General features: G+C 42.3%; 1 protein-coding gene across 8 annotated transcripts in view; it reads left to right on the forward strand.

Moving 5' to 3' along the window:
- The window catches only part of LOC110537838 (peripheral-type benzodiazepine receptor-associated protein 1), a 182,021-nt gene that overhangs the window by 16,221 nt on the left and 141,781 nt on the right, over positions 1–24,019 (forward strand). The window contains exon 1 of one of the 8 annotated variants that reach the window (XM_036937870.1): positions 12,509–13,950. The exons of the other annotated variants lie outside the window; for them this stretch is intronic. Within the exon in view, the coding sequence (XP_036793765.1) occupies positions 13,651–13,950 (300 nt within the window). The 5' untranslated portion in view covers positions 12,509–13,650. Of the gene's footprint in view, positions 1–12,508; positions 13,951–24,019 lie in introns of those variants that run through there. 8 annotated transcript variants of the gene reach the window in all.

Raw genomic sequence — 24,019 nt, forward strand, 5'->3', positions numbered from 1 at the left:
GCACAGTAATGTTTCTTATCGATGGCGGTTAAGATATCGTTTAGGACCTTGAGCGTGGCTGAGGTGCACCCATGACCAGCTCTGAAACCAGATTGCATAGCAGAGAAGGTATGGTGAGATTCGAAATGGTCGGTAATCTGTTTGTTGACTTGGCTTTCGAAGACCTTAGAAAGGCATGGTAGGATAGATATAGGTCTGTAGCAGTTTGGGTCAAGAGTGTCCCCCCCCCTTTGAAGAGGGGGATGACCGCAGCTGTTTTCCAATCTTTGGGAATCTCAGACGACACGAAAGAGAGGTTGAACAGGCTAATAGGGGTGGCAACAATTTCGGCAGATAATTTTAGAAAGAAAGGGTCCAGATTGTCTAGCCCGGCTGATTTGTAGGGGTCCAGATTTTGCAGCTCTTTCAGAACATCAGCTGAATGGATTTGGGAGAAGGAGAAATGGGGAAGGCTTGAGTGAGTTGCTGTTGGGGGTGCAGTGCTGTTGACAGGGGTAGGAGTAGCCAGGTGGAAAGCATGTCCAGCCGTAGAAAAATGCTTATTGAAATTCTCAATTATGGTGGATTTATCAGTGGTGACAGTGTTTCCTATCTTCAGTGCAGTGGGCAGCTGGGATGAGGTGTTCTTATTCTCCATGGACTTTACAGTGTCCCATAACTTTTTTGAGTTAGTGTTGCAAGAAGCAAATTTCTGCTTGAAAAAGCTAGCCTTGGCTTTTCTAACTGCCTTGTGTATAATGGTTTCTAGCTTCCCTGAACAGCTGCATATCACGGGGGCTGTTCGATGCTAATGCAGAACGCCATAGGATGTTTTTGTGTTGGTTAAGGGCAGTCAGGTCTGGGGAGAACCAAGGGCTATATCTGTTCCTGGTTCTAAATTTCTTGAATGGGGCATGTTTATTTAAGATGGTTAGGAAGGCATTTAAAAAAAAAATCCAGGCATCCTCTACTGGCGGGATGAGGTCAATATCCTTCCAGGATACCCCGGCCAGGTCGATTAGAAAGGCCTGCTCGCTGAAGTGTTTCAGGGAGCGTTTTACAGTGATGAGAGGAGGTCGTTTGACCGCTGACCCATTACGGATGCAGGCAATGAGGCAGTGATCGCTGAGATCTTGGTTGAAGACAGCAGAGGTGTATTTAGAGGGGAAGTTGGTTAGGATGATATCTATGAGGGTGCCCGTGTTTAAGGCTTTGGGGAGGTACCTGGTAGGTTCATTGATAATTTGTGTGAGATTGAGGGCATCAAGTTTAGATTGTAGGATGGCTGGGGTGTTAAGCATGTTCCAGTTTAGGTCGCCTAGCAGCACGAGCTCTGAAGAAAGATGGGGGGTCAATCAGTTCACATATGGTGTCCAGAGCACAGCTGGGGGCAGAGGTTGGTCTATAGCAGGCGGCAACGGTGAGAGACTTGTTTTTAGAGAGGTGGATTTTTAAAAGTAGAAGTTCAAATTGTTTGGGTACAGACCTGGATAGTAGGACAGAACTCTGCAGGCTATCTTTGCAGTAGATTGCAACACCGCCCCCTTTGGCAGTTCTATCTTGTCTGAAAATGTTGTAGTTTGGAATTAAAATGTCTGAATTTTTGGTGGTCTTCCTAAGCCAGGATTCAGACACAGCTAGAACATCCGGGTTGGCAGAGTGTGCTAAAGCAGTGAATAGAACAAACTTAGGGAGGAGGCTTCTAATGTTAACATGCATGAAACCAAGGCTATTACGGTTACAGAAGTCGTCAAAAGAGAGCGCCTGGGGAATAGGAGTGGAGCTAGGCACTGCAGGGCCTGGATTCACCTCTACATCGCCAGAGGAACATAGGAGGAGTAGAATAAGGGTGCGGCTAAAAGCAATAAGAATTGGTCGTCTAGAACGTCTGGAACAGAGAGTAAAAGGAGGTTTCTGGGGGCGATAAAATAGCATCAAGGTATAATGTACAGACAAAGGTAAGGTAGGATGTGAATACAGTGGAGGTAAACCTAGGTATTGAGTGATGAAGAGAGAGATATTGTCTCTAGAAACATCATTGAAACCAGGAGATGTCATTGCATGTGTGGGTGGTGGAACTAATAGGTTGGATAAGGTATAGTGAGCAGGACTAGAGGCTCTACAGTGAAATAAGCCAATAAACACTAACCAGAACAGCAATGGACAAGACATATTGACATTAAGGAGAGGCATGCTTAGTCGAGTGATCAAAAGGGTCCAGTGAGTGGAGAGGTTGGTTGAGGGTCACGGCGATTTAGACAGCTAGCCAGGCCATCGGTAGCAAGCTAGCATAGGATGGAGGTCTGTTGTTAGCCACCTCTTGCGTTCGGTCAGTAGATTAGTGGGGTTCCGTGTGGTAGAGGGGATTAATCCAAATCACACAACAACAAAAATAAGAACAATAGATATAGTTATAGAGGCCCGAGAAGAAAACATAATAATAATAAAAATAAATAAATTGTCCGATTGTCTATTCAGATAGCAGCCGGTAAGACAGCTAACGGTTAGCGGGCCGCAGATGGGCGTTCAGGTAACGTCGCGACGGAGGAGCCAGCCGGATCTCCTTCAGGTAGATAACGTCGGCAGTCCAATTGTGAAGGCCCGGTGGGGCTCCGCGTAGGCAGTAAAACGGGTCCGGATAGGTGACTGCAGCCCAGGAGTGAATGATGGAACTCAGGAGTGATTGACGGAGCTGGCTAGCACCGGAATAATTGATGTTTGCTCCGGAATCGACGAAAGCCGATTGTCACACGGATAGCAGCTAGCTAGCTAGCTAGCTGTGAGATCCGGGTATGAATGTCCAGAGAGCAGTTGAAATCCAGGGACATGGAGAGAAAAATTGGTCCGGTATGTTCCGTTCCGAGCCGCGCTGCGCCGTACAAAACTGCCGATAGATTTTCGATAGATTTTTGAGCTAAAGGATAGCTGATGACCACAAACCGTGGTTAGCTGAATACTAACGATTTGCCAGTAAAGAAGCTAACTAGCTTCTGATTAGCTTCTGGGCTAGCTCCTGGCTAGCTTCTGGCTAGTTTCTGGCCAGCTTCTTGGAGGATTACAGATCTGAGGTAAATAATACTTTTTTATAAATATAAATTGGTGAGGCGGGTTGCAGGAGAGTGTTTTGAAGATGAGTTGATGGAAAATAAAAATAAAATGTATGTGAAAAAAGTTGTGTGTATATATATATATATATATATATATATATATATATATATATATATATATATATATATATATATATATACATACATACATACATACATACATACATACATACATACATACATACATACATACATACATACATACATACATACATACATACATACATACATACATACATACATACATACATACATACATACATACATACATACATACATACATACATACATACATACATACATACATACATACATACATACATACATACATACATACATACATACATACAAGACGAGGACAAAAGACGTCTGAACTGCTATGCGGTCTTGGTTTTACATATCATTTTAAAGCTATTCTCATTGTTAATCCCACCACAGTGTCCAATTTCAAATAGGCTTTTCAGCGAAAGCACTACAAACGATTGTTAGGTCTCCACCAAACCACAATAAGCACAACCATTTTCCAGCAAAATATAGCATTCACAAAAAGCATAAATAAAGAAAATGAATCACTAACCTTGAAATATCTTCATCAGATGACACTCATAGGACTTCATGTTACACAATACATGCATGTTTTGTTTGATAAAGTTCATATTTATATAAAAAAATCTGAGTTTACATTGGCACGTTAGATTCACTAGTTCCAAAAACATCAAGTGATTTTGCATAGCCACATCGTTTTAACAGAAATACTCATCATAAATGTAGATGATAATACAAGTTATACACATGGAATTATAGATATACCTCTCCTTAATGCAACCGCTGTGTCAGATTTCAAAAAAAGTTTACGGAAAAAGCAACCCATGCAATAATCTGAGACGGCGCTCAGAACAGTAGCCAAATTAGCCTCCATGTTGGAGTCAACAGAAACCAGAAAATACATGATAAATGTTTCCTTACCTTTGATGAACTTCATCAGAATGCAGTCCTAGAAATCCCAGGTCCACAATAAATGCTTGATTTGTTCAAAAATGTCTGTTATTTATGTCCAATTAGCTACTTTGGTTAGCACGTTTGGTAAACAATTCCAAAGTTACAAAGCGCGTCCACTATAACTTGACGAAATGTCAAAAAGTTCCGTAACAGTCAGTAGAAACATGTCAAATGATGTACTGAATCAATCTTTAGAATGTTTACATATATCTTGAAAAACGTTCCAACCGGAGAATTAGAATTACTTCAGATGAGCGGTGGAATGCAAGTCCTTCCCCTGTGAACACGCCTGGTGAAAGCATGGTCCAATCATGGCTGTGGTGACTATTTCCTGTGTCAATCGACCCCCTTTCACATTAGTTATCAGACAAAGTTCTGTTGACTGCTGACATCTAGTGGAAGGCGTAGGAAGTGAAAACTCATCCATATCTCACATATCTCACTGTAATTTCAATGAGACAGACCTTGGTTGAAAATATGCCACCTCTAGAAAAGAAAAAAAACAGTGGAATTTCAGGTTTTTGCCTGCTATATGAGTTCTGGTATACTCAGACATAATTCAAACAGTTTTAGAATAATAATATGCAAATATTAGCAACTATGACTGAGGAGAAGGCCGTTTAATATGTGCACCTTTCATCCCAAGCTACTCAATACTGCCCTTGCAGCCATAAGAAGTTAACATGCATGAAACCAAGGCTTTTACAGTTACAGAACTCAACAAATGAGAGCATCTTGGGAATAGGTGTGGTGCAACAGGGCCTGGGTAAACCTCTACATCACCAGAGGAACAGAGGAGGAGTAGGATAAGGGTATGGCTAAAGGCTATAAGAACTGGTCGTCTAGTGCGTTGGGGACAGAGAATAAAAGGAACTGATTTCTGGGCATGGCAGAATAGAGTCAGGGCATAATGTACAGACAAGGGTATGGTAGGATGTGAGTACAGTGGAGGTAAATGTAGGCATTGAGTGACGATGAGAGCGGCTGCATCTCTGGAGGCACCAGTTAAGCCAGGTGAGGTATCCGCATGTGTGGATGATGCGACAAAAGCTATCTAAGGCATTTAGGGCGGGGCTGGGGGCTCTATAGTAAAATACAACGACAATGACAAATTGACATTGACATTAGGGAGAGGCATGGGTAGCTGAGTGATAATAGGGTCCAATGAGCAGCAATCGGTGAGTCGGGGGCGTTCGGTAGTCGCTACTACGCTAGGCGAGCTGGAGACGTGGCGTTCAGAAAGCTAGTGGGCCATGGCCAGCAAATGGATCTTCGGCGACGTCAATAAAGGGTCCAGGCCAATTGGCAAAAGAGGTATTTTAGCCCAATAATTAGCTGTTGGATCTCTCCGGTTAGCCGGGAGCCTAGCTCGAGGCCAGCTCAAGGCTAACTGGTGCTTGCTTCAGGACCGAGACGTCAGCCAGGAGTAGCCACTCGGATTGCAGCTAGCTAGCTGCGATGATCCGGTGTAAAGGTCCAGAGCTTGCGGTAGGAATCCGAAGATGTGGTAGAGAAAAAGCAGTCCGATATGCTCTGGATTGATATGTGCAGACTGGGAGGTATTGACCGAGCTGAGGCTGGCTGGTGTCTGAGTTAACAGTGAAGACCGCTAGCAGTGGCTAACTGACTACTAGTTAGTAGGTAGTTAGCTGGCTAACTTCTGATGGGGGGGATTCCAGTTCTTAAGTTTAAAAATAGCAGATCCGTACGACATTATTTTACACGGGACAAGACAAAACACATCCGACTGCTACGCCATCTTGGGATGTAGTCCAACTAGTCTGAAGAAGGCCAGTTTAATTGCTTCTTTAATCCACACGACAGTTTTCAGCTGTGCTAGCATAATTGCGAAGGGTTTTCTAATGATCAATTAGCCTTTTTAACATGATGATAAACTTGGATTAGCTAACGCAACGTTCCATTGGAACACAGGAGGGATGGTTGCTCATAATGGGCCTCTGTACGCCTACAGTGTCTTGCAAAAGTATTCACCCCCTTGGCATTTTCCTATTTTGTTTCATTACAACCTGTATTTAAATTGATTTTTATTTGGATTTCATGTAATGGACATACACAAAATAGTCCAAATTGGTGAAGTGAAAAAAAAAAAAAAAAAAAAAAAAAAAAATGGTTTCATAAATTTAAAAAATAAATAAATATGAAAAGCGGTGTGTGCATATGTATTCACCCCCTTTGCTATGAAGCCCCTAAAAAAAGATCTGGTGCTACTAATTACCTTCAGAAGTCACATAATTTTTTAGATTGCACACAGGTGGACTATATTTATGTGTCACTTTCTCATTATATATGAGTCTGCAATACCACTAAGCAAGGGGCACCACCAAGCAAGCAGCACATTGAAGACCAAGGAGCTCTCCAAATAGGTCAGGGACAAAGTTGTGGAGAAGTACAGATCAGGGTTGGGTTATAAAAAAATATTGGAAACTTTGAATATCCCACGGAGCACCATGAAATCCATGATTAAATAATGGAAAGAATATGGCACCACAACAAACCTGCCAAGAGAAGGCCGCCCACCAAAACTCACGGACCAGGCAAGGAGGGCATAAAGGGGCATCAAGGGGGGCATCAAAGAGACCAAAGATAACCCTGAATGATCTACAAAGCTCCACAGCGGAGATTGGAGTATCTGTCCATAGGACCACTTTAAGCTGTACACTCCACAGAGTTGGGCTTTATGGAAAAGTGGCCAGAAAAAAAGCAATTTCTTAAAGTAAAAAATAAGCCAACACATTTGGTGTTTGCCAAAAGGCATGTGGGAGACTCCCCAAACATATGGAAGAAGGTACTCTGGTCAGGTTAGATCAAAATGTAGCATGTTTCATACAGGAAATGCCCCGGATTCTGAAGGCGCTGTGTTCCAATGTCTCCTTATATGGCTGTGAATGCGCCAGGAATGAGCCTGCGCTTTCTGTATATTCCCGAGGTGTCTGCAGCATTGTGACGTGTTTGTAGGCATATCATTGGAAGATTGACCATAAGAGACTACATTTACCTGGTGTCCCACCCGGTGTCCTGTGTGCGTAATCAGTAAGTCCATGCGCGTTCCATTTCTTCAGAATTGAAAGTAAACTGCCACGATGGATTTTATCGTCGATTAGATATGTGAAAAACACCTTGAGGATTGATTCTAAACATCGTTTGCCATGTTTCTGTCGATATTATGGAGTTAATTTGGAAAAAAGTTAGCGTTTTAATGACTTTTTTTTTTTTTCTTACCCAAACGTGATGAACAAAACTGAGTGATTAGTCGACACAAATAATATTTTTTGTAAAAACGGAACATTTGCTATCTAACAGTCTCCTCATTGAAAACATCTGAAGTTCTTCAAAGGTAAATTATTTTATTTGAATGCTTTTATGGTTTTTTGTGGAAAATGTTGCATGCTGAATGCTAGGCTTAATGCAATGCTAGGCTATCAATACTCTTACACAAATGCTTGTTTAGCTATGGTTCAAAAGCATATTTTGAAAATCTGAGATGACAGTGTTGTTAACAAAAGGCTAAGCTTGAGAGCAAATAGATTAATTTCATTTCATTAGCCATTTTCATGAATAGTTAACGTTGTGTTATGCTAATGAGCTTGCTGATAGATTTACACAATCCTGGATACAGGGGTTTTTTCGTAGCTAAACGTGACGCAGAAAACGGAGCGATTTGTCCTAAACAAATAATCTTTCAGGAAAAACTGAACATTTGCTATCTGAGAGTCTCTTCATTGAAAACATCTGAAGTTCTTCAAAGGTAAATTATTTTATTTGAATGCTTTTCTGTTTTTTTGTGTAAACGTTGCCAGCTGAATGCTAACGCTAAATGCTACGCTAAATGCTACGTTAGCCATCAATACTGTTACACAAATGCTTGTTTTGCAATGGTTGAGAAGCATATTTTGAAAATCTGAGATGACAGTGTTGTTAACAAAAGGCTAAGCTTGAGAGCTAGCATATTTATTTCATTTCATTTCATTTGCGATTTTCATGAATAGTTAACGTTGCGTTATGGTAATGAGCTTGAGTGTATTCACGATCCCGGATCCGGGATGGGGAGATCAGAAAGGTTAAGGGGAAACATTTAAATGTCTTGGAATGGCCTAGTCAAAGCCCAGACCTCAATCCAATTGAGAATCAGAGGTATGACTTAAATATTGCTGTACACCAGCAGAACCCATCCAACTTGAAGGAGCTGGATAAGTTTTGCCTTGAAGAATGGGCAAACATCCCAGTGGCTAGATGTGCCAAGTTTATAGAGACATAATCCAAGAGACTTTCAGCTGTAATTGCTGCAAAAGGTGGCTCTACAAAGTATTGACTTTGGGGGGTGAATAGTTATGCACGCTTTAAGTAAAAATGTTTTGTTTGTTTTCACAATAACAAATATTTTGCATCTTCAAAGTGGTAGTCATGTTGTCGAAATCAAATGATACAAAACCCCCAAAAGTAGGTTTAAGGGCAACCAGGTTTTAAGGCAACAAAATAGGAAATATTCCAAGGGGGTGAATACTTTCGCAAGCCACTGTATGTAGATATTCCATAGAAAATCAGCTGTTTCCAGCTACAATAGTCATTAACAACATTAACAATGTCTACACTGTATTTCTGATCAATTTGATGTTATTTTTATGGACACATATGTGATTTTCTTTCAAGGACATTTCTAAGTGACTCAACTTTTGGTCTGTCTCTCTGTCTCTGTTTTGTCTCTCTGTCTGTCTCTGTCTGGTTTGACACCCTGTTTGTAAGCTTTGGCTTTTAAATTATATCAATCTCAACCATTTATCTTTTCCAGTGATGAAGACATAGTGCATTCGGAAAGTATACAGACCCCTTGACATTTTCCACATTCATTTTTTCCCTCATCAATCTCCACACAATACCCCATAATGACAAAGCGATAACAGGTTTTTAGATAATTTTTTTCATATTTATTAAAAATAAGAAAGGGATACCTTATTTTCATCAAGTATTTAGACCCTTTGCTATGAGTCTCATAATTGAGCTCAGGTGCATCCTTTTCCGTTGATTGTCCTTGATGTTTCTACACCTTGATTTGAATTTACCACAGGTGGGCTCCATTAATTGGACATGATTTAGAAAGGCACATACCTGTCTATAAGGTCTCAGTTGACAGTGCGTCACAGAGCAAAAACTAAGCCATGAGGTCGAAGGAATTGTCCGTAGAGCTCCGAGACAGGATTGTGTCGAGGCACAGATCTGGGGAAGGGTACAAAAACATTTCTGCAGCATTGAAGGTCCCCAAGAACACAGTGGCCTCCATTCTTAAATGGAAGTGAGAACCCAATGGTCACTCTGACAGAGCTCCAGAGTTCCTCTGTGGAGATGGGAGAACCTTCCACCAATCAGGCCATTATAGTAGTGGCCAGATGGATGTCACTCCTCAGTAAAAGGCACATGACAGCCCACTTGAAACAAGATTCTCTGGTCTGATGAAACCAAGATTGTACTCGTCTGGAGGAAACCTGGCACCATCCCTACGGTGAAGCGTGTTGGCAGCATCATGCTGTGGGGAAGTTTTTCAGCGGCAGGGAATAGGGGACTAGTCAGGATTGAGGGTGTGAGTTAACAGAGCAAAGTACATAGAGACTCTTGATGAAAACCTTCTCCAAAGCACTCAGGACCTCAGACTGGGGCGAAGGTTCACCTTCCAACATCAAAAACAACCCTAAGCACACAGCCAAGACAGTGCAGGAGTGGCTTCGGGACAACTCTCGGAATGTCCTTGAGTGGCCTAGTCAGCTGTTCAGCGACGATCCACATCCAACCTGATGGAGCTTGAGAAAATAATGGTGAAAAACTCCCCAAATACAGGTGTGCCAAGCTTGTAGCATCATACCCAAGAAGACCAAGGCTGTACTGAGTAAAGGTTCTTGATACTTATGTAAATATGCTTTGTCATTTGGGGTATTGTGTGTAGTTTGGAGGGGAAAAAACAATTTAATCCATTTTAGAATAAGGCTGTAATGTAACAAAATGTGGGAAAAGTCTAGGGGAATGAATACTTTCCAAATGCACTTTTAGATGTCTCATGGAAGGGTGGGATATGCAAAAGGAGTCAAATTTGAGAACGTTTATCTCTGGAATGTTTTGGAATTTGGGTCCAAAAAGTCACTTTCTGAGCACTTATGTATGGAAGGTTTCGTTAAAATCAAAAGGGGCGCTGTCAAAAACGGATTGAAATCAAAATGATTTACCCAGTTGTCTTGCATGTTTGCTCTTTTTCTCAGGAAAACAACAGCCAATCAGTGCTCCCCGCCCCCAGTCGGGTTTCAATTAAAGATTGAAAGAGGTCTGACGCAGAGCGGGTGGGAGATTGGGGCTGTATGAGAGGAGAGCATGTCAGGGTTGGTTCCATTCATTGCCAAGGTCACGCTCACTCCAGTGCCGTGTAATTAAAGTTTTAACTGATGAGAAAATGGGGTGAAATGCAGTGAGAAGGAAAGGGTGCATCTGCTCTGTCTTTGTCTGGAGAGGGATGCTCTCTTGCTCTCCCTTTAGGTGCTATAGGCCAAGGAATTCACTTTCCATTTTCTTGGAGAGGCGATTAGTTATGACATGCAATAAACATGTCTCCTACAGTATTTGTTGTTTGCTAAATCATTTCAATCATTCCTCCTGGCAATGTGCCTCAGGCCCTGCAATGGTCATGACCAGGATGTACAGAATGAAGCAGAGAAATCCTTGTCTGCATGACACACACCTCTTATCCTCCTGAGGGATTTAGGCTACCAGGGTTGGTGGAGCATGGTGTGAGGATCTGTGGAAGGAGTGATAAAGCATTCTGTTTAATTGAAATAGTGACCGGAGTCTTAAACTTGGCTTCGGACAGGTCGACAGGCTGCCATTTTCATTTTGATTACTCAGTCAGGTGCCCAGAAATAGATCAGCTTTAATGGGATGATGCGCTTACTCACTCTCCCTAATAGTGGAGAGACACACGTGCAAACCCATGCTGCTGTGTATTATTACTACACCTCTAAATGCATGGATTCTCCAGCCAGCCAAGCTCCAATCTGTCTGATCCAGCTAGCAAGAGCAGCTAAAAGTGATGCATACACTATCTATTACAGTGCTGAATTTCCCCTATTATAGCTTCTGTTATTATAGAACAGACCAGAATACATGATCAGTCACTTTGGAAGGAAGGCTCTTATTTTAAGGGAGATTCTAATTTCTGTGGCTGGAATATATGCCCAGCCTTGCCTCAAAATAAAGTGTAGATACCCAGGAGAGGGTTGAATTAAGCAGCAATTAGCTAATACATTATTGAATTACTAATAAGCTAAATTCAAAAACAAGACAAATATTGCACCCTAAATTCACAACTACTTTGTACGAGGCTACAGCAATGTTATGTTTATAAGCTGGTCGGCTACACCACTATTCCAATGTTTTTTGTTGTTGACTTATTTCGAGATGTTACTGGTAGATAATCTCTTTACGTGCGCTCTAAACGTGCCTACCCTATGGCATGCTATGTAAACCAGTGGAATCAATCTTTAATGGGGTGATTTGATCTGCGGTCACGTCTCCTTGTTTGAGTTGCTTGGGATGGGAGAGTGACAGCGTTCTGGGCCAGGTTGTAGGTCTGGTAACTGATCATCTGCTGCTTGCAAAGTACTATTTAAACATGGACGGTCTGCAACTCAATGTGGGGAAAGACCTGATATTGCTCCAGAAATCCAAATCTGGAAGGAGTCATTTCCTCCTCATGGAATGCGATTCATATTCATTGGACAGCCACTGCAGCATTTACAACTCTCCCCTCTGTCTAGCTACAACTACAGTACATAAGTCAGTCAGCAGGTTGCTGCCTGCTATAAACCAGGACAGAGTTTTCGCTTTAGCAGCTCACCCCAATTTGTCTGGACTATTGACTGTATGGTTAGTTCATGCTTGGCTATGAGTCTGCCTAGGGTTGTGTTCATCTCCCTGGGAGTACTCTCTCTCCCTCTGTTTGCACGATTGAGAAGCAATTAGTAGAGTAGCTGAATGGTCTGACTCTCAGCTTCGATAGGAATGAATCTCAGCCAGCTGAGCTGCAGGATCATATGTCAAGTTAATTCGCAAGACACCTGAGTGTGACGGTGATGCTGTGTGTATGTTGGTATTTGTGTGTGTGTGCACAGTATGCCATCGCTCTGCCTTCAGCCAGCCTTCCTGTGTAGCAGTGTGTGTGCCTCCTCTTCGACAATCAATAGGCAAGCAACATCATTCCATCGTCATCTCCGTGGAAACCAACTCGAGCTGCAGTTGTGATTGGCCCCCTCCCAGAGGCTGTCTTGATGTGATAGGAGGATAGAATCCCTTTCTTCCCACCCCCTCCTCCTCTTATGAACACAAACGCACACAGTCACACAGTTTGTTTTTCCCCTTCATTTGGTCATCATCTTCCTTCAACTTAATGTTGTTAAATGGGAAACGGGAATTAGACAGTTCATTGAGCCTCGTTGTTTTTAGCAGCAGCGTCAACAAGGAGACCGGCACAGCTGGAGACCACTTGCATCTCAGCCAGCAGAGCAGGAGAGAGAGGACTGGAGAGGAGGTTGGACCTGTTAGTTAAACCAGTCATTTTCACCTGATCTTGTGTGCCTTCACACACACTATACCAGCAGTAATTCTTCTGTGTTGTCGTCACAGAGAGCCAGAGTCAAGCTCATCTTCTAAGCGACGTACGCACTGCTAATTACTAGGCTTTCCTGTTCCCATTTGTGGATGAGCAACAATGACCGATCCATCCCTCTGTGGAGTACGGAGGAGTGGGGAGGCAGCCTCCCTCAGTCAACCTAGCAAGTAGGACCCGGAATCAATCTGCACGCTTCACTGTTCTAATCAAATAGGATCACGGGGAAGTACATGCGTGATCATTGCATCATTTCTACTGCAAATGCTTCATTGTTTGGTGTCTGTGCATGGACGTAAGAAGTGTTTGTCGTGAATACACAATATCCTGCAGTATTTGAAGTTTTTTTTGTGGGAGACGTCATTGAGGGCATTTTTCCAGCCCCCCCTAAAAGTTCAAATTTTAAAGAAGCAGCTCTCTGGATTTTTGTCTTGAGCTGGTTTTCTCTTGGATATGTTGTATGGAATATTTGATAAAAGGAACACAACGAGGAAGTCTACCACTTAGTGCTATTTCTGTCACCGTGAAAGTGCCATCTTAGGGGTCCGACTAGCTACATTAACAAACTTATGAGGTGGCTGTGTTCTGTTACTGATGAGCCTGGTAATTACATCACTGGGCTTACTGATCTTATCGTGTCGGTGTCGGACACTTAAACTCAGCTCAGACCAAGTTACTACACCCCCACCCCTTTTGCAAACTTACTGAAGATCGAGGAAGAGAAAGAAGGGGACAGGAGGGTGTCAGGGTAAAAAACCCGATTATCCTTGGTAGCGGCTGATCCATGATAACCTCCACCCCCCCAGCAGTGAATGACAAGATTGTGTCGCCCTTGCCCCCCCTGTTGGGCCTATTGATTTCTGCTGCCAATGCACTGCCGCTGCCTGCTTGTGACAGTAGAGCGTGATGTATGACCTGTGCACCAGGACTGAGCAGCCACCGGAACCTGAACCGGAGCAGCCTGCATCTGCAGTGGATACAGACATGGAAAGGAGAAGTCGTGGAGAGGCTGAGGCCCCAGGACAGCAGAACAGGGAGAGGGATACTACGACAGAGGAGCAGCAGTATACTACTTCTACCAATGGTGACTTAATGGACGAGGCAAATCTAGACCGTGCCACTGTGACACCCACAGCATTGCTGGGCAAGAGGCATCACTCACTCTATGAGGACCTCAATGGCTGCGAGGTGGAAAGGTTTCGCAAGGTAAGTCCTGGACTAGAGTATGTTGTGATGGTGTACCTGTAACCCATTTATACCTTTTTTAAATCCCTAAAATAGTTAAAATTCCTCCAGAAAAGATACACTGCACCTGTAGGACCCCCTAGAATTTTGCGGTACCGCTGCAAAGTATTGGCTGTTGCATGCATGGATGGTCTGTCAATTAGATTGAACTGCTAATCTGACGCAGGTTTCCTGCAGTTTGAAATGGGCCAGTTCTCTCGCAACTCTGCATAGGACCTTACAAAACTATGTTGTCAGTTAAGCCTATATGTTTAGGTTGTCAATGAACGTCCTGATCTAATCTTGCTTGAATGCCAGTCTGACTGCAAGTATGACTCAGGTTAGCTGTAGGTTTTCTTTTTGTTTTATCTAGGTCAGTGCTATCGTAGGCAGCTCTGTTTTAGGTTGTCTGTCAATGAATGAACTGCCAGTTTGGTCTGAAGCAGGTTTTGCTGTAGGATCAGGGCTGGGTAATATATTGTGAATGACGATATGGATCCACATACCGGTATGGATTTTTACAGTACTGTCTAAGGTATTTTTATACAGTGTTTAAAAATAGTATAACTTCTACATTTGGACTACTTCACCAAAGATATTTATAACTAACCCAAAATCGTTTACAGTGGGAGAAAATTAAGCATTATGGTCAGAACAAGCAAGGAGGTGGGCAAAGCCAAGCATGACCTAGTAAGATCCTATTGGCGCATTGTAGTATGGATTTGAATATTTCCGTTAGGGAATGCCTCCTTAAGTGTGCACAATCTCAATTCGACCTTGCAGTCCTGCTAAACAACAAATGTAAAACTTTGGCAAAGCGTCAAGTCTCCAAAATGTAGTGCACTATAATCGTAACAGATTATTGTAGCTTTGGTAACTGAAACATTTGAGATCAGATGTTTCATTGATGAAAACATTTGCAGAATATCGGCCCAGTTTCACTCAGTTCCATCCTCTACCACTACCCTCGACTAGACCTCCTCTCACTACCATAGTTGGTGATGAGAAAACGTTCTAAACGGATGCTTCAGCTTTATAGCCCCTGTGACGTGTCAGGGTAACCCTATCTGTCTGTGACTTCACTGTTAGTTTTATACTAGTTTGTTTGAGAATTAAACCATTGGAATGGAGGTAGCCTATTAAAATCACTTACAGTTTAAGTCGGAAGTATACAAATACCTTAGCCAAATACATTTAAACTCAGTTTTTCACAATTCTTGACATTTAATCCTAGTAAAGATCACTTTATTTTAAGAATGTGAAATGTCAGAATAATAGTAGAGAGATTTATTTCAGCTTGTATTTCTTTCATCACATTCCCAGTGGGTCAGAAGTTTACATACACTCAATTAGTATTTGGTAGCATTGCCTTTAAATTGTTTAACTTGGGTCAAACGTAGGTTGGGTGAATTTTGGCCCATTCCTCCTGACAGAGCTGGTGTAACTGAGTTTGTCGGCCAGGTTCGTAGGCCTCCTTGCTTTCACACGCTTTTTCAGTTCTGCCCACAAATGTTTTATAGGATTGAGGTCAAGGCTTTGTGATGGCCACGCCAATACCTTGACTTTGTTGTCTTTAAGCCATTTTGCCACAACTTTGGAAGTATGCTTGGGGTCATTGTCCATTTGGAAGACCCATTTGCGACCAAGCTTTAACTTCCTCACTGATGTCTTGAGATGTTGCTTCAATATATCCACATCATTTTCTTTTCCTCATGATGCCATCTATTTTGTGAAGTGCACCAGTCCCTCCTGCAGCAAAGCACCCCCACAACATGGTGCTGCCACCCCCGTCCTTCACGGTTGGGATGGTGTTCTTCGGCTTGCTAGCATCCCCCTTTTTCTCCAAACATAACGATGGTCATTATGGCCGAACAGTTCTATTTTTGTTTCATCAGACCAGAGGACATTACTCCAAAAAGTTTGATCTTTGTCCCCATGTGCAGTTGCAAACCGCAGTCTGGCTTTTTTAAGGCTTCTTCCTTGCTGAGCGGCCTTTCAGGTTATGTCGATATTTATGACTCGTTTTACTGTGGATTTGGATACTTTTGTACCTGTTTCCCCCAGCATCTTCACGAGGTCCTTTGCTGCTGTTCTGGGATTGATTTGCACTTTTTTCACCAAAGTACGTTCGTCTCTAGGAGACAGAACGCGTCTCCTTCCTGAGCGGTATGATGGCTGCGTGGTCCCATGGTGTTTATACTTGCATACTATTGTTTGTACAGGTGAACGTGGTACCTTCAGGTGTTTGGAAATTGCTCCCAAGGATGAACCAGACTTGAGGTCTACAATTATTTTTCCTGAGGTCTTGGCTGATTTCTTTTGATTTTCCCATGATGTCAAGCAAAGAGGCACTGAGTTTGAAGGTAGGCCTTGACATACATCCACAGGTACACCTCCAATTGACTCAAATGATGTCAATTACCCTATCAGAAGCTTCTAAAGCTATGACATAATTTTCTGTTATTTCCAAGCTTTTTAAAGGCACAGTCAATTTAGTGTATATAAACTTCTGACCCACTGGAGTTGTGATACAGTGAATTATAATTTAAATAATCTGTCTGTAAACAATTGTTGGGAAAATGACTTGTGTCATGCGCAAAGTTGATGCCCTAACCTAACTTGCCAAAACTATAGTTTGTTAAAAATACATTTGTGGAGTGGTTGAAAAACGAGTTTTAATGACTCCAACCTAAGTGTATGTAAACTTCTGACTTCAGCTGTAGAATGAATTTGTTGCCATCCTAAGGTCATGCACTACTCATAAAACATGAAGAAATAACCTTTCTTGTTCAGAAACATAAACTGTCTTATACTGCCATACCGTCCCAAGAAATTTATACTTAGCAAGAGAGTTGACCTCAACCCATATTTAACACTCTTGCAGACTTCCATTGAAGGTCAATAAGGGGAAGCTTGGAACCCAGAAGATCTCTCTCATAATTGGCCTCTACTCGCAGCAAGTTGACTGTTACTAGTAGGGTGAGTGACATGGTGATAAAGTCAGTTGTGTTAAAAACGAGGGCATGTGTACGTCATTTATATTTAACCTTTATTTAACTAGGCAAGTCAGTTAAGAACAAATTATTATTTTACTATGACACCCTTGCCAAACCCTCCCCTAACCCGGATGACGCTGTGCCAGTTGTGCACCGCCCAATGGGACTCCCGATTACGGCTGGTTGTGATACAACCCGGGATTGAACCAGGGTCTGTAGGGACGCCTCTAGCATTGAGATGCAGTACCTTAGACTGCTGTGCCATTCGGGACATCAAGGATTGTTATGCACACTCATACACACAGTCTAGACACACTAAGTATTTTCTTGTATTGTGCGTGTCACCTTTCTGTGTCCCAACATTTCTGAATATGTACTAATAGGTTATTAGCGTAGAAAGAGCTTGGATTCTGGTTATGATTGGATTCTGGGGTTAGCAGCAATTGACAAAACATGAGAAAATAACTAGGTTCTTTCCAAGCATCAGTAGCCTGTTTTCATATGGAACTGAATTGCTGTTGGTGTTTTTTTATTGAACTGTAGTGTACTAGATGGCAATTGCATTTTATGTGGAGAGATTTAATGGATAGCTTACATGATTTTGATCAAACACAAATCACTTGGTGATTTATTTAGGGAAGGATGGGGCAGAGATAGGTGGAGGGAGGTCGAGAGGGATGGATAGTGGAGGGAGAGTTTGAAGAGCAGTAGAGAGCGTCTTCCATGTGAGTTCCCCTGAGACGCTCTGTTTTGATGAGCAGAATATGAAGCTAGCTTTCGTGTGTGGCAGTCGTGAGGTAGGACAATCCCCCTCCCGCCTCAGCTTGACCCCACTATGACATCTCTCTCCTCCCTCCCAAATATCTGCTGAGAAGAACAGAAGCACTCCGTCTTCCTGCAAAGGGAGTGAAACCAGACTACTCAGCTTTTGGAGGAACATTCATATTTAAAAGCCCATTGTACAAGTACATCAGGTTAGCTTTTTCTTTTTGGTCTTAAGTCAGTTTTTCGTGTTGGGATTTTCGGAGTATTTCAGAGCTAAAAAATTATCTGTCAATGGGGGATGTCTGTCGCGCTCTCTCAGGATACTGGATGCTGGCCACTGGCCTCTCTGCCGTTGCTTATCCTCGTAAACAAAGCAATTAAGTCTCAATAGAAAACAAATATACTGCACCACACACACACACAGACACACGCGACATGGTGGTAGATGAATGGCCATCTGGCCACAGGAGCTGAGAGGGAGGGAGCATTTAAATGATGCATTAGCAATTATCTGATGGACCTTTCAGCCCAGTGGGGGGTGATCCCCAAGTATTGTTAAGATGGGAGGTTCTGTCAGTTTTTTAGAGATTACTATTTATTTTCTGGTTACATGTGGTGCAGAGTGGGCAACCTAGTGCGTGTCCTTATTCCCCTTTACCATTTCCAGCCTTGTGTGTAGTGCGCGTCGTGTGACATTATTGCCCCCAACCCCCACCCAGCTGTTACAGCAGCCTATTATTCAGGAGGTGTGTGTAGAAAAGGAAGGAGTCTATTGTGTGATGTGATGCTGTCGACGTTCCTTTGGATCGCCAATAAACCTCTGGGCTTTGATCAAATGTTTCATATGAGGCAACAGTATAGAATGTCACCATATTTGAATAATAATGATGCGTGCGAAGGGTACAGAGGTATAAATACCTCCCCCCAAAGGCTAACCTCCTGTGTTATTGGTAATGGTGAGAAGTTAGAATGTCTTGGGGGGTATGATCTTAGGGCCTCTATTCATGATTTTCTGTTATCATGGTAGCATCCACATTATTGTAGAAGTGATCAGAAACCTATTCTTATTTAGAATAAAAGGGACTCCAAAATGACATAATACATTATTTACCATTCATTTCTATTGAGCACAACATCTGAAACGCATCCAAAACAAACTGCAAATGCATCCAACAAGTTTGTAGTCACAAGCTTGATGTAGCACTCATCATTGCGTGCTAGGAATATGGGATCAAATAGTAAACGACTTTAGCACACACAGATGTGAATTTTTTTCCAAATACTTATGCCACCTTCCAGTAAAGTAACTAGATATAGAATGCTTACATTTCTAGAAAATGCCCTCTAGAAAATGCCCTCAAATAAAAGGTGACATTCTGTACTGTCGCCTCAAATGAAACATTTGATCTCAATTCAAATGCTGGAGTATAGAGCCAAATAATAAGTTTTAGCTTCACTGTCCAAATAAATATGTATATCGGCTGCTGTTTTACGGGCACCTAACCAACTGTGCTATTTTTTTCTTCTTCTTCCCATTGTAACTTATTTTGTACATAAAGTTGCTGCTGCTCATCTCTTATGACCTGAAAAGAGCTTCTGGACATCGTAACATCGATTACTCAACTTGAACTGGACTAAGATTTTGTTTCTGGTGCGCAATGTCTAATATTAAAGAAGTCACAAGGTATTGCTCGCCTAAGGTAGAGTACCTCATGATAAGCTGTAGACCACACCATCTACCAAGAGTTCTCATCTATTATTCATAGCCATCTATTTACCACCACAAACCGATGCTGGCACTAAGACTGCACTCAACAGGCTGTATAAGGCCATAAGCAAACAAGAAAATGCTCATCCAGAAGCGGCACTCCTAGTGGCGGGGACTTTAATGCAGACAAACTTAAATCCGTTTGACCTAATTTCTACCAGCATGTCACGTGCAACCAGAGGGGGGAAAAAACTCTAGACCTCCTTTACTCCACACACAGAGACGTATACAAAGCTCTCCCTTTCCCTCCATTTGGCAAATCTGACCATAATTCTATCCCCCTGATTCCTGCTTACAAGCAAAAACTCGAGCAGGAAGTAACAGTGACTTGCTCAATATGGAAGTGGTCAGATGACGCAAATGCTACGCTACAGGACTGTTTTGCTAATACAGACTTTTCCGTGATTCATCCAATGGCATTGAGGTGTATACCACAAGTCACCGTCTTCAACAACAAGTGCATTGACGACGACGTCCCCACAGTGGCCGTACGTACATCCAGAAGCCATGGATTACAGGCAACATCTGCACCGAGCTAAAGGCTAGAGCTGCTAGCTTTCAAGGAGCGGGACACTAATCCGGACACCTATAAGGAATCCCGCTATGCCCTCAGATGAACCATCAAACAAGCAAAGCATCAATACAGGACTAAGATTGAATCCTATTACACTGGCTCTGACTCTCGTTGGATGTGGCAGGGCTTGCAAACTACTACGGACCACAAGGGAAACCCAGTGACGCGAGCCTACCAGATGAGCTAAATGCCTTTTATGCTCACTTCGAGGCAAGCAACACTGAAGCATGCATGCGAGCACCAGCTGTTCCCAGACAACTGTGTGATTACGCTCTCCGTAGCCGATGTGAGCCAGACCTTTTAAACAGGTCAACATTCACAAGGTCGCAGGGCCAGGCAGATTTCTATGCTCAGACCAACAGGCAAGTATCTTCACTGACATTTTCAACCTCTCACTGACCGTGTCCGTAATACCTACATGTTTGAAGCAGACCACCGTAGTCCCTGTGCCCAATAATGTGACGGTAACCTGCCTAAATGACTACCGCCCGGTGGAACTCATGTCGGTAGCCATGAAGTGCTTTGAAAGGCTGGTCATGGCTCACGTCAACACTATCAGCCCGGATACCCGAGACCCACTCCAATTTGTATACTGCCCCTATAGATCCACAGAAGACGCAATCTCAATCGCACTCCACACTGCCCCTTCCCACCTGGTCAAAAGGAAAACCTATGTGAGAATGCTATTCATTAACGACAGCTCAGCATTCAACACCACTATTGCCCTCAAAGAATATCACTAGGCTAAGGTCCATGGGACTAAACAACTCCCTCTGCAACTCGATCCTGGACTTCCTGACGGGCCGGCCCCAGGCAACACAAAACAAATTCAAATGGCTCTCCTGTGAAGTCGTGACTTGCGACATACACCTAGTTTCCTGAAACGGGTCATATACAGTGCCTTGCGAAAGTATTCGGCCCCCTTGAACTTTGCGACCTTTTGCCACATTTCAGGCTTCAAACATGAAGCTATAAAACTGTATTTTTTTGTGAAGAATCAACAACAAGTGGGACACAATCATGAAGTGGAACGACATTTATTGGATATTTCAAACTTTTTTAACAAATCAAAACCTGAAAAATTGGGCGTGCAAAATTATTCAGCCCCCTTAAGTTAATACTTTGTAGCGCCACCTTTTGCTGCGATTACAGCTGTAAGTCTCTATCAGTTTTGCACATCGAGAGACTGGAATTTTTTCCCATTCCTCCTTGCAAAACAGCTCGAGCTCAGTGAGGTTGGATGGAGAGCATTTGTGAACAGCAGTTTTCAGTTCTTTCCACAGATTCTCGATTGGATTCAGGTCTGGACTTTGACTTGGCCATTCTAACACCTGGATATGTTTATTTTTGAACCATTCCATTGTAGATTTTGCTTTATGTTTTGGGTCATTGTCTTGTTGGAAGACAAATCTCCGTCCCAGTCTCAGGTCTTTTGCAGACTCCATCAGGTTTTCTTCCAGACTGGTCCTGTATTTGGCTCCATCCATCTTCCCATCAATTTTAACCATCTTCCCTGTCCCTGCTGAAGAAAAGCAGGCCCAAACCATGATGCTGCCACCACCATGTTTGACAGTGGGGATGGTGTGTTCAGCTGTGTTGCTTTTACGCCAAACATAAAGTTTTGCATTGTTGCCAAAAAGTTCAATTTTGGTTTCATCTGACCAGAGCACCTTCTTCCAGATGTTTGGTGTGTCTCCCAGGTGGCTTGTGGCAAACGACACTTTTTATGGATATCTTTAAGAAATAGCTTTCTTCTTGCCACTCTTCCATAAAGGCCAGATTTGTGCAATATACGACTGATTGTTGTCCTATGGACAGAGTCTCCCACCTCAGCTGTAGATCTCTGCAGTTCATCCAGAGTGATCATGGGCCTCTTGGCTGCATCTCTGATCAGTCTTCTCCTTGTATGAGCTGAAAGTTTAGAGGGACGACCAGGTCTTGGTAGATTTGCAGTGGTCTGATACTCCTTCCATTTCAATATTATCGCTTGCACAGTGCTCCTTGGGATGTTTAAAGCTTGGGAAATCTTTTTGTATCCAAATCCGGCTTTAAACTTCTTCACAACAGTATCTCGGACCTGCCTGGTGTGTTCCTTGTTCTTCATGATGCTCTCTGCGCTTTTAACGGACCTCTGAGACTATCACAGTGCAGGTGCATTTATACGGAGACTTGATTACACACAGGTGGATTGTATTTATCATTAGTCATTTATGTCAACATTGGATCATTCAGAGATCCTCACTGAACTTCTGGAGAGAGTTTGCTGCACTGAAAGTAAAGGGGCTGAATAATGTTGCACGCCCAATTTTTCAGGTTTTGATTTGTTAAAAAAGTTTGAAATATCCAAAAAATGTCGTTCCACTTCATGATTGTGTCCCACTTGTTGTTGATTCTTCACAAAAAAATACAGTTTTATATCTTTATGTTTGAAGCCTGAAATGTGGCAAAAGGTCGCAAAGTTCAAGGGGGCCGAATACTTTCGCAAGGCACTGTATACAGTACTAGTCAAAAGTTTGGACTCACCTACTCATTCCAGGGCTTTTTTTTAATTTGGACTATTTTCTACTTTGTGGAGAATTCCAAAAGAGTGCAATGCTGTCATCAAGGCAAAGGGTGGCTGGCTACTTTCAAGAATCTGAAATCGAACATTTTGATTTGTATAACGCTTTTTTGTTCACCAGATGATTCCATATGTGTTATTTCATAGTTTTGATGTCTTCACTGTTATTCTACATTGTAGAAAATAGTAAAATAAAGAAAAACCCTTGAAAGAGTAGGTGTTTTAAAACATTTGACTGGTACTGTAAATCTGAAGAAAAAAATAAATACATTGTTTTGCTTTGTGTGTAGATTGAGGGGAAAAAACAACAATTTAATACATTTTAGAATAAGTCTGTAACATAACAAAATGTGGAAAAAGTTAAGGGTTCTGAAAACTTTCCGAATGACCCCCCTCCCCTTTTATTTTTACACTGCTGCTACTCACTGTTTATTTTCTATGCATATCACTTTACCCCTTCCTTACATGTACAAATTACCTCGACTAACCTGTATCCCAGCACATTGAATCGGTACAGGTACCCCCTGTGTATAGCCTCTTTATTGTTATGTAATTTTGTTACTTTTTACAGATTTTTTTCCCCCCATTTAGTTTATTTAGTAAACATTTTCTTAACTCTTTTTCTTGAACTGTATTGTTGGTTAAGGGCTTGTAAGTAAGCATTTCACGGTTAGGTCTACAGTATTCGGCTTATGTGACAAATACAATTTTATTTGAAGTAGGGGAGTGTACATTTCCTTATTCCCTGTAGAGTAGACCAAGCATACAGGGAAATTAATGCATTAATTATTTTTTTGATGACATCTTGACGATTTATTTGCTCCAATATGTGTATCATCGGTTTGTGTATTTATTTTTATGGCCATGCACAATGACAGAATTTCAATGTGAAAGTGTTTTGTTGCGTAATAGAACGTTCTAGCTCCATATCCCAGCCAGCTAAATGTGTCCTGCCTGCCTGCTTCAAAAGCTTTTCACATTGCTGTAGGGCACTATTCATGATTCATAGTCTCTCACTGTAGCCAAATTTGTCTCCCTTCTCAATCCTGAATCCTTTTAGAGGGTTTGGTATGTTATTTTTTTCCCCACACAGCCAGGCACAGATGCTAGACCTAACGCCTTTGTGTTTTGTATTGTAGGGGATGTGTTTAACATGGTGGGGCTATGAGGCTGTTTGATGAAATGCCTGAGGGAGAGGCTAGGGGATAGGAGTGACTATATAAGCCCCCCAGTGCTGTTTCCTGAGCCCCCCCACCACACAAGAACACACATGCACACCCCTCCTTCTGGTTTGAACTGTATAAGTCAGGGTGATGTGGTCATGGTAAAGATTTAAAATCCGCAGAGCACTTAAATTTGGTGTCAAATTGCTATTGTTTGCCACTGCT

Source organism: Oncorhynchus mykiss, chromosome 12, assembly GCF_013265735.2.
Source record: "Oncorhynchus mykiss isolate Arlee chromosome 12, USDA_OmykA_1.1, whole genome shotgun sequence".
Taxonomy (NCBI): domain Eukaryota; kingdom Metazoa; phylum Chordata; class Actinopteri; order Salmoniformes; family Salmonidae; genus Oncorhynchus; species Oncorhynchus mykiss.